Source organism: Emys orbicularis, chromosome 10, assembly GCF_028017835.1.
Source record: "Emys orbicularis isolate rEmyOrb1 chromosome 10, rEmyOrb1.hap1, whole genome shotgun sequence".
In the NCBI taxonomy this organism is placed as follows: domain Eukaryota; kingdom Metazoa; phylum Chordata; order Testudines; family Emydidae; genus Emys; species Emys orbicularis.
In genome coordinates, this window is record NC_088692.1 from 17,858,726 (window position 1) to 17,870,378 (window position 11,653).

The 11,653-nt window shown below is 50.7% G+C and overlaps 1 protein-coding gene across 1 annotated transcript; it reads left to right on the forward strand.

Moving 5' to 3' along the window:
* The first annotated feature begins 280 nt into the window (after positions 1-280).
* On the forward strand, positions 281-11,408 carry LOC135884478 (palmitoleoyl-protein carboxylesterase notum2-like). Its single transcript, XM_065411880.1, is given in 11 exon segments — positions 281-594; positions 691-743; positions 1,004-1,099; positions 2,342-2,423; positions 2,937-2,995; positions 3,073-3,175; positions 4,339-4,530; positions 5,078-5,163; positions 5,747-5,915; positions 9,998-10,045; positions 11,105-11,408. Coding segments are annotated over 11 exon segments (1,506 nt in total).
* Positions 11,409-11,653: the final 245 nt, after the last annotated feature.

Consider the following 11,653-nt stretch of genomic DNA (forward strand, 5'->3'; position numbering starts at 1 on the left):
CCTGTGATATTGCACTTGTTATAATGCTTCAGTTGAAGATCAGCAATTGACCAGCATTCTTTAAGGTATTTGATGCTATTTCAGCTTTGTGGTGTCATCTCTATAGTGTAGTAACATGCCTGTGTCTATGCCTGTGAACATGGCTAGGTCCATTCCTTGCTGGTTTAATTCTTCTCGACACTGTCTTTCTTAAACCTCGCTTTCTTCAGATTTTCATGTTGCCCTTTTATTATACCACGGGTTTATTCTTTGCCTGTTCAGTCAGGAGGAGGCAGTCACTATGAAGATCCCAGGAGCGTTGGTGGCTTTGTTGCTCCTGGGGGAAGCGGTGTCTCAAAGCAAACGTAATTCCAAAGCTCACGTGAAGACTCCTGCCCAGAATCGAAAGGGCCCTAACCCAAGTGGGGAACGGGAGCACACTGCTGCTGAGGAAGATGTCTTTGTGGGAGTTCTTCCTCCTATGGAAGATGCCTTGGCATCACAGCTCAAAAGTGCCTCACTCACTCCTTGGCATGCTCAGAAGGCACCTGAGGACATGAAACTTTTCTTTCTGAAGAACCCCCTGGTCACCTGCAATGATGGGACAACAGCTGGGTAATGATCACGTCAGAACTCGCCTGCTTTTCACAAACAGTGTAACGGGAAAAAATAATCTGATTTGTGTTTACTTTCCTTCTCCACCATTTGCAGGTATTACTTAAGGGAGCACAAAGGGAGCAAGAGATGGATCATATTCTTAGAAGGTACAGTAAGAAATGACAATTCAGTAATGAAGCAAGGTATTGTGAAGACAAGTCGGGCTTGATTCTGCACGCACATTCATCGATCAGTGTAACTCCAGTGATTTCAGTGGAGTTACCTCTGATTTACACCAGTGTGAGATGAGAATAAAGAGAGTCAAGAATCAAAGATGACATTGACTGAGTGGTATAGTCAACAATAAATTTTAATTCAATCAGATGTGATATGAAGGTTTTAAGACAAACTTCTTGCTCCCATTCAGGTGGCTGGTGCTGTTATAATAAACAAACATGTGATACCAGATATAAAAATATCCGTCGCTTAATGAGCTCATCTGAGTGGCCTCAAACAAAGAAAGGTACTTGCTGCAATTGTTGTATTATTCCAGGGTTTCTCAAACAGGGGTCGCCGCTCGTGTAGGGAAAGCCCCTGGCGGGCAGGTGTGAGCCCCGTCCGCAGGTCCGGCCGATCGCGGCTCCCACTGGCCAATAGGGGCTGCTGGAAGTGGCGCGGGCTGACTGGCCGCCGCTTCCAGCAGCCCCCATTGGCCTGCAGCAGCAATCCGCAGCCAGTGGGAGCCACGGTCGGCCGGACCTGCGGACGGGGCTCACACCGGCCCGCCAGGGCTTTCCCTACACAAGCGGCGACCCCTGTTTGAGAAACCCTGTATTATTCCTTTCTTTCACACGGCTCTGTGAAAAGACAAGGGGATGGATTCTGCTCTCAGCTAAACAGGTGCAAGTCTGGAATGACTCCACTGAAGTGAGTGGAATTACTCTGGGTTTATGCTGATTCTGAGCAGAGAGGAAAACCAGGCTTTATGTTCCTGGCCGTGATTTCAGAATGTAACTCCTATAATTGTGATACATCAGGACTAGATTTCCATTGGAATCAGGTAAAGCATCTTCCTTGTGGGGAGGCCTCTGAAGAAGCCTGCATGAGAGAAGTTAGGTTTTAGGCAGGATTTGAAGGAGGAGAGGGAGTGTGTTTTCAGCAGGTCAGGCATGGGCATGTCCCAAGCACCAGGGCGGTGGCATACAAGAAGGCTGAAAACTGAGTGGAAGAAGGAGACAAAGGATTTGATCCTGCCAGCTGCTGAGCACTATGGCAAAACACTTCAACACGGGCTTCACTTTAAGCTTGTGAGTGGGTCTGTTGAGGTACAGTAAGATGGTATTATGCGCATGCTTCCGTGCTTTCCTGGCTCCGGTCAGTGCGCAGCCAAAGGGAGCAGACAGGAGAAATGCCGGAGAGAAGCATAAGGAATAGGCAGAAGTTTTGAGAAGAGTGATGGAGCCTGAACTTAATGTGGAATGGGAGGGATGGCCTAGGAATACTTGGTCCTGCCTCAGCACAGGGGGATGACTAGATGGCCTATTGAGGTCCCTTCCAGCCCTATGCGTCTGTGATTCTAGAGGGAGAGGGTGACATGGGTGGGTGACAGTCTGGGAAGAAGGTGAGACAGGAGGGGAAACTGTGAGATCCTTACAGGGATTGTGCCTGCTTCTCGAAGCTGGAAAAGCTGCTGCTCTTGGTCTGGTTTTCTGAGACTGTGTCCAGTACAACATGTCTCTTTTGTGTTGTGTTTCTGTGACTCTAGGGACAGGCATTTTGTCTTCCCAGATGGAGGAGAGCCCTCACTGGTGGAATGCCAATGCAGTATAAGGACCTTCCCAGGCGCTGTACTACCACTTACATTTCACAGCACCTTCTGGCCAGTTACTGCTCTGACTGTTAATTACAAATGACACCGAGTGACACCTCCTGTACTCTATGGGTAACTGTGTGGCTCCTCTTGAAAGGACTACGAGGTGCTAAAGTAAGGAGAGTTGGAACTCAGCTGCCACAGCTGGAGGGTGGGGATATGTAGTGACTCACTTTCATGTAACCTAATCTCACATCACTCATGGGGCAAAGCCGTGGATCAGTGGTTCTCAGCCTTTTCCATACAGGGAGCCTCCTGCCATCTAGCTAAGATCTAGCCAAGACCCCCCTCTCATTTAGCAGCATGGGAAAGGAAAGGTGGTAGCGACTCCCTCACACTTGTTTGTAACTGCATGCTGGGAACCTCTGTCCAAGATAATCCCAATGCTGAGGAGGTGATGTGGTGGGAAAGGAGTAGGAGTTTCTCCGGTCTATTCAGGGACTTTCTGATGACCATAACTGTGTGCCTTTCCTTTGCTACCTCTGCCTAGGTTTGTGCCTTACTGCTCGAGTGATATCTGGAGTGGAACTTTGCCCAAGTCACGGCAAGGTAGGCAGCCATCTTTATGCCGCTCCCCGCTTCTAGCAGATCCTTTGACACAGTGTTAACTCTGACTTTTCTTCTAGCAGACTATGCCTTCATGGGATCGCTAATTATCCAGGAGGTGATTAAAGACCTGGTTCCTAAGGGAATTAAGCAAGCTAAAGTGGTCCTGCTTGCTGGGGAAAGGTAAGGATGGGCCTAGAGCTGTGAGAGTGCCAAAGTGAGAAGTTCTCAAAACCCTTCTAAGTGGTGTCATTAACTGCTTGTGCTTCAGTGGTACCCAGAGGCCCTAACCAAGATCAGGGCCCCTTTGTGCTAGGCACTGAACAAACACATGGTAAGAAACAAGAGCTTACAATCTAAATAGACCAGACAGACAGGAAACAGAGGTACAAAGAGTTGAAGTGACTTGCCCGAGGTCACACAGCAGATCAGTGGTAGAGGTGGGAATAGAACGTAGTCTCCAGAGTCATGGACCAGCGCCCTGCCCACTGGACAACACTATCTTTCTGAGCACGCTACCATTGCAAACATGGCCTCAGCTGAAACTATCGAGGAAGGTTTCTTTTACTTATTTCTCATATAAAAATGACAACAGATTACACAGTATTGCTCCAAACCACTACAGCTTACAACAGCAGTCGGGTTCTGGAGTACTGCACTGGCTCCATACTGCAGTGTAAGGGATGTGTTGAGTGGCCCCATTGAAATGAGTTAGTGCTCTCGGGGCCTGCTCCAAAGTCCACTGAAGTCGATGGAAAGACTGAAAAGCTGTGGCACTTGAAACTGGACCAGCCAGGGGCCTGATTGTTGAAATCAATGGGAGTCAGGCCACATTCAGGCCATTAGAACCCCATCACAGTGGGCACTGACTGTTCTTGGTCTCTGCAGAGAGGCCATGGAGTGAATGGGCACGAAGCCTTAGATAGTCCTTTTTGCCCAAGTCTGTAGCACATTGACAAGGCAATGTGGGGAAGCTGGAGCCACTGCTACCTAGGCAGCATCAGTTCTGCAGAGAAGCAAAGGGTGTTGATGTCCAGGGCTGTCTATTGAGCGCTATACAGTTTTAGCAAAAATAACTAAATAAAAGCAGAGGGAATAAAGGAGGCAATGCCTGCACCTCCCTTAGCTTTCCAGTTAACTTCAAATATTTCTGTCCAAAAGCCCTTTGTTCCAACTCCATCTCTGGTGGGAACAGTGAGCAGGAGGTGGGATTACAATGATAGTGGGCTTTAAAGTGACTACAATGCACTGCTTCCATTTCCTGTATTTGCCGCCGAAAGAGTGCCTTAAGCACAAGCAGGGCTCCATCTGGGGACCCAGATAACTGATGTCTTTCTTCTTTTCAGTGCTGGTGGGACTGGTGTGCTACTGAACCTGGAGAGGGTGGCAGCCCTTCTGGAGGAGCTGGAAGCTGAGGCAGTCCAGGTCAGAGGACTTGTTGACTCTGGCTGGTTCCTGGACATGAAACATCCAAGACAATCTGACTGTTCAGATGCTGCCTCTTGTGCCCCAGTGGGTGCAATCAAGAAAGGACTCAGGTACTTGAGCCTGTGGGTTGTAACCTTAGGGTGTTTTTTGCTATGCCTGCAAAATTTGTGCCCATAAAATGATTCAAATATGAGTTCTTGCACCTCTGGCTACCTGATCTGCACCTCCGGTCAGGTAGCGAGGGGCACAAGCCCTTGGACTGGCATCTGGAATTCAACTGTGCATGTAAATCTTGCAGCTGCATCTTGCAACCCCAAAAGGGAAAATAACCTGCTGCAAATGTACCTCTCTGTGAAGGTCTTATAGACTAGCTGATCATTATCATGAACTGAAAGTTACCCAGCTTTACTCGCCATCACAACACCTTTAGGAAGAAAACAGGGATTGCTATGTTCAGAAGAAGAGAGCTTCCCTTGGGCTGAACAATATGCCATGAATTCCTTATGCTGGATGTATTGTGTTCTTCTCACACAAACAATTGGTTTTATTTGGGACAAGACATGTAGCTTTTATTTTTATATATATATATATTTACATATTAGTTTAAGGTAACACCTCTTTCTTTCCCACTCATGTTTTCTGGTCATGGCTTTTTAGGATGTGGAATGGAATCCTTACAGAAAAATGGAGAGTTAACGAGTGGCAGTGCTTCCTTGGAGATAGATTGTATTCATCCTTGAAATGTAAGTTCATCTTCTCTCAGCGTTTGGCTCTGATCCTGCACTGACATTAATTGGGGCAGGATTTTCAGCGGTGCTCAGCATCCAGCGGCTCCCAGTGTGCATATTGGGAGTGGAGCATTTCTGAAGCTCTTTGGGGCTGGGACCATATTTTTGTTCTGGGTTTGTACAGTGCCTAGAACAATGAGATTCTGGTCTATGAGTGGGCTCATGGGCACTAGTGTAATCAGCATTAGCCTCTAGCTGCTGGGTTTTTTTGGAGCTGCAGGATCTGGCCCTGTATGCTAATGTCAAATACTGTCTTAATCTACAACTTTCTAGGGTGCCTTTAATAATAATAATAATAATATTAAATGAGATATCCTATCTCCTAGAACTGGAAGGGACCTTGAAAGGTCATTGAGTCCAGCCCCCTGCCTTCACTAGCAGGACCAAGTACTGATTTTGCCCCAGATCCCTCAATGGCCCCCCCTCAAGGATTGAACTCACAACCCTGAGTTTAGCAGGCCAATGCTCAAACCACTGAGCTACCCCTCCCCCCCTTTCTATCTTTCTTTCTTTCTTTCTTTCTTTCTTTCTTTTGCAGCTCCAGTTTTTGTGGTTCAGTGGCTGTTCGATGAGGAACAGCTGAAATTAGAAAATATCCATCTTGGAAGTCAGTTCCTAACAGAAAATCAATGGAACTACCTACAAAACCTTGGGCGAGAACTTAGGAACTCATTACGTGTTGTCCCATCAGTATTACACTACTTTGTGTTGAATAAAATACCAAAGGTTAACCATCATAGAGGGCCAACTGAAGACAGAATTTGGTCTTATAAAATAAAATGAGGTTACATATGCTCACCATCTAATACACTCCTGCTAATTACTGAGCCTGCAGAAATGTAACACTTGTTAGATGAGCTAATCTGGGCATCAACTATTAGCATTCCATTGGAATCTTATTTTATGTGTTTTTCTAAAAATCTGGGCTTGCGTGTGATTGTGATACAACTGGATAGTACCTGACAACCACTGGACTACTTGTGATAAGGCTTGTCTACATGATGGGGTAATGCATTATATGGGGGTGTGGTTTCAAAAGTGCACTGATGTGTTGTCCATTAATTGATCTATAGATCTTCTGGTGCACTTTAACATAGTGCTGTTTAGACAGCATTATGCTAAAGTGCACTAGGGAACTGTAACAGGGTGCTGGCCAAAAGGCACTGACTCAGCCCGTTAGCTCAGAGCCTGCTAGCTCAGCTCCCAGTAAGGGGAAGTGATTGGAGCTGACAGGCTGTGGCTGATTAAAGCCCTAAAAGAGAGACACCTGTGAGCTTGATGGGGGAAGGTCTATAAAGCTAGCAGGAAGGAAGTAGGAGCGGAGGAACAGGAAAGTGAGGCGCGAGGGCCTGTTGCCCCCAGCTAGCGGTAAGAGCAAGCTGTTCCCTAAGGGGCCACCTGACTGATACTGAACTGTATATAGCTGGTGGTGGGCAAAGATGGAAATAAAAGGGCACTGGTGTGTGAAAGAGTGGTCTCCAGCGAATTTGTACCGTGAGCAACGAAGGGCACGTCTACATGTGGGGGCTTGTCCGGGATCGGAAGCCAATGAGCATGGTTGGTGGCCCGGCAACGGAGGAGACCCTGAAATGGCTCGTAGAGCAACAGAAACAGACCCAGCAAGCCCTGCAGACTTTCCAGGAGGCCCACCAAGCAGAAAGACAGGCTGCTTTGGTCTGGCAGGCTGAGCAACAGAATAGCCTGCAGGACTTCATCCGGGAGCAAAGCAATGTCCACGGGCAGCTCCTGCAACGGCTGGTGAGTCCTGGGGCAGGGGACGGCGCCCGCCGGCTGGGCTGGGGACTCTGTAAAATGAGCCCGATGGATGACCCAGACGCCTTCCTGGGAACTTTCGAGAGGATAGCTGCGGGGGCCGGACGGGAGAGGGCAACCTGGGCCCTCCGACTAGCCCCTTATTTGACTGGCGAGGCGCAAGCGGCCTATATGGCTTTGTGGGAGGAAGCTGCCCAGAACTGAGGCCGTGAGAGCAGCCATTTTGGACAGGGTAGGCTTGTCAGACAGAAGCTCCGGTCGGCCCGGTGGACGTCTGCTGTGCAACCACGGGCATTCACCCAGAGGTTAAGGGACTGGGCCACTCGCTGGTTGAGGCCTGACACGCATACCCTGGAGGAGATAATGGACTCCCTGATACTGGAGCAGTTCCTGCAAAGCCTCCCGGAGACAGTGCGCACCTGGGTGAGGAGACACCAGCCAGGCACCGTCGAAGAGGTGGTCTGGGTAACCGAGGAGTATATAGAGGCTGAGGGACCCCGGGGGGAGGACTGGCAATGGAAAGACAGAGAACTGGGGCGGAAGCCCATGGACTCCTTCCCCGGGAGAGGCAAGGAGAAAAAAGGGGAGCCCTGAAGAGCACCCGAGAGGCCCGCCCGCCTAACGTGCCGGCGGTGTGGGAAGCCGGGGCACGTTAAACAAGACTGCCCGGACATGGAATGTGGCTGGGCGGACTTTTGTGCTTGGACTGAACAGGCGGGACGGAAGCGGGGGCTGGGGGTGTCCACGGTGCCTGTGAAGGTGGGATGGAGACTCCAAACGGCTGTGGTCGACACTGCCTCAAACTGCATGCTGGCGCGAAAGGCACTGGTCAAGCCATATTGGCTTATTCCGGGGGCAACGATGGCCCTCGGATGCATACATGGGGACAGGAAGTCCTGCCCGGTAGCCCAGGTACCCCTAGAAGCAAAGGGTTGCTTGAGGTGGAAATGGGTAGGGGTCCTGGAGAAACTACCATGTCCGGTAGTGTTAGGCCGGGACTGGGCCCCACTACTGGGCACGAAACAATGGGGTACCCCGAGACGGGGGGTTGGATCCCTGGAGAATGAGAGCCCCAGGGCCGGAGGATGACCCTAGTCCTGGGAATGAAGAGAGAACTCCTAGACAGCAAAGCCCAGAGCGGGGAGACCTGCAGGAAATATATATGGGGGAGCTGGTCGGTTTGGACCCTCCGGGGAAGGAAGGGGCACGGGGGAACACCCCTGATCCCACTCTCTGCGGAAGAAGCCCCAGATGTACTGGGACGAACGGGGGAAACTGAGGCGCGGAAGGTCCCGCCCCGAGGTGGGATGAACGCTGACCCCCCCATCAGTGGGGCAGGAGGGCCCTGAGCCGCAAGGAGAGCTGGGGGAAACTGAGTCGGGGGGTCCCCCCCCAGAAGCCGAAATAACCCCTGAACCCTGGCCAGACATGCAGGGGGAGCTGGGGATAGGGGGCCTGCTGCACTGCGATTGGTGTGATGACCTGTGAGCAGAGGCAGAGATGGAGGGCCCACCCCTCCCTGATATGTGCTCCTTCTGTGGGAGGGGGATGGAGAGATCTGAGGTAGTGGCTGGGGAGAGCCCCACCCGGAGTAGGGAGGCTTCCCCGGAGAACCCTCCCTCAGGGGAGCGGTGGAAGGGCCAAGAGGCCGAAGGCGTGTGCGTGTGTGTGTGAGAAACAGGGTGCTGGCCAAAGGGCACTGACTCAGCCCCTGTTAGCTCAGCTCCCAGTAAGGGGAAGTGATTGGAGCTGACAGGCTGTGGCTGATTTAAAGCCCTAAAAGAGAGACACCTGTGAGCTTGATGGGGGAAGGCCTATAAAGCTAGCAGAAAGGAAGTAGGAGCAGAGGAACAGGAAAGTGAGGACCTGTTGCTCCCAGCTAGCGGTAAGAGCAAGCCGTTCCCTAAGGGGCTACCTGACTGATACTCAGGGCCGGCTTTAAGCTGATTCGGCCGATTCCCCGGAATGGGGCCCCGCGCCTAAGAGGGCCCCACAACGTCCGTGGCTGCCGGCGGAGCGAGGAGGGAAAAAAAAAAAAAAAGCCATGTCCTGCTTCTCCCCCCTCCCTCCAGTGCTTGCACCGCCATATAGCTGATCAGCGCAAGCCTTGGAGGGAGGGGTGAGGAGGAGGAATGCAGCGTGCTTGGGGAAGATGCGGGGCCAGGGCGGGGATTTGGGGAGGGATTCAATGGGGCAAGGCGGGGGCGGAGTCGGGGCGGGGGGGCCGCGAGACAATTCGTGTCCTGGCGTGGGGCCCCACACCTGCTAAAGCCGGCCCTGCTGACACTGAACTGTATATAGGTGGTGGTGGGCAAAGATGGAAATAAAAGGGCACTGGTGTGTGAAAGAGTGGTCTCCAGCGAATTTGTACTGTGAGCAACGAAGGGCACGTCTACAGGAACCTTTAGTGCACACCAGCAGGGTCTACATGGACCAATTCATGCGCAACATGTTAATGTGCTTTAGAAATCACACACCCCTGGAGCACATTACCCCACTGTGTAGACAAGACTTGAAAAGGTACTTCTCAAAGGGGCAGATCCTCAGCTAGTGTAAATAGTTCAGGGTTCAAAAAAGAATTAGATAAGTTCATGGAGGATAGGTCCATCAATGGCTATTAGCCAGGATGGGCTGGGATGGTGTCCCTAGCCTCTGTTTGCCAGAAGCTGGGAATGAGCGATGGGGGATGGATCACTTGATCATTACCTGTTAGGTTCACTCCCTCTGGGGCACCTGGCATTGGCCACTGTCAGAAGACAGGATACTGGGCTAGATGGACTTTTGGTCTGACCCAGTATGGCTGTTCTTATGTAGTCCTAGTTTCACAGAGCTCTGACAATTTATGCCAGATGAGAACCTAGCCCTCTGTGAGCAAGGGTGTCACAATCCTGTTCACAGAAGTCAGTGGCAGTGGGCTGGTCCCTTTAAAGTCCTATGTAAATACAGGAAAGGATGTTTTCACTAGGATGTGCAGAGGGTATTTTGTGTCACTTGTCTGTGTTTCCCTTTCTCATAGAGCTGTGTTTGCCCCTGCATGTCTGTCTCACATGCTGATTACAAAAAGGTGAGCAAAGATGCTTTCTTCATTTCCTTACCCTACAAGATGTCACCTAAGGGGATTAAATGTCTGTTCATCTTTCGAGTATTAGGTCATGTTGTTAGTTCTCGGCGTGACTCTAACAAATATTGTCTGGCTACACATATCTTCAGCGCTCCCCTCAGCCTGCTGCCCCTTTATGTGCTGCCTGCAGGAATCTCATTGCTTAGGTAGATTTCTGCAGCTGTTCAGCAAAATGAAACAAATTAGTGCTGATGCATTACAATCCTGCAAATTCTTATAGCTCGGCTAGTGCTTATGGCCCTTATAGTCCAAATACTACAATGGGACTACTCAAGTATTAAGTGCTGTGCCCAATTGTGGTTGCAGGATTGGGCCCCAAGTTAATATTCCTAATAATATGAATCAGGGCTGGTTCCAGGCACCAGCCGAGCAAGCTCGTGCTTGGGGCGGCAGATTCTACGGGGCGGCATTCCCAATTCTAGGGCGGCACGGCTGCTGCTTGTTTTTTGTTTGCTGATCCGGCTGCCCTGTAGGGGGCGGCGGCGCGGAGGAGGGGAGCGCCCTGCTGGGAGTGGGCTGCGCGCTCCATCTGCCCCAGCCGGTGCCAGGTCTGTAGCAAGCCCGTCAGGGCAGCCCGTGTCCTTCCCTCCCCGCTGACTGGAGCGGCGTGGAGCCCTCCCGGCAGGCGGCACGGCGATCGGGGCAGCGTGGCGAGCGCCCCGCTGAAGCCCTGGCTGCCACCCTTCTCTATCTCTCCCCCTGCTCCCTCCCCCTCGCTAGCCGGGGCACGTCTGCAGCGCAGGGAGTCCCCCTGCATCCTGGCTCCGGCCATGCCGCAGGTGTGTGTGTGGTGTGTGTGGTTTTTTTTGTTTGTTTGTTTTGGTTTTTTTTTGCTTGGGGTGGCAAAAAAGGCAGAGCCAGCCCTGATATGAATTATTTAATAATAATCTGTGAAGGAAAATCAGAACAAGAAGTCTCTCTTGAGCTAGCCCCATCTCTATGGGTTATTTGTCAATTTAATCACTTTTTGGTAATCATCTTCCTCCTCTTCTTATATTGTAGCTACTGGCCGGAATTTCAAGTGAAGGGCATTTCTTTGGCCAGAGCCTTGCAGTGCTGGGAGAAGAGCCTTCAAGACAGCAATAAAGCCCCAAAGATCCCCATGAGAAGTTGTCCCTTCCATCTGATTGATAACTGTCCATGGCCTCATTGCAACCCCACCTGCTCAGTTCTGCATGACCACGGCACAGGCCAAGAAGTGAACTTCATGCAGACTTTATTCAGGATGAGGCTTGATGTCCACAGGAAAGCTCAGGAGCTCAAATCAGGCCCCAGTCAACTGGCAATGCTCAGTAATGGTGGCTAATGCATAAGCTTGACATCCATGTGAGTTAATTGTAGCTTAGTGTCAAACAATGCTGATGTTGAGCAAAAGTCAAGGGTTTCCATAGAGTTTAGGCACATATTGGGATGTTAGGGTTGTAATGACTGATGTTTATGTCAATCTTACCTTGTACTGCTGCTGTTTCAATCAGGTGAACTCACAGCCTCACTTGTACCCCACTGCATTTGACATAAGTCGCAGTACGGTTTGGAGGGTGCTACACATTT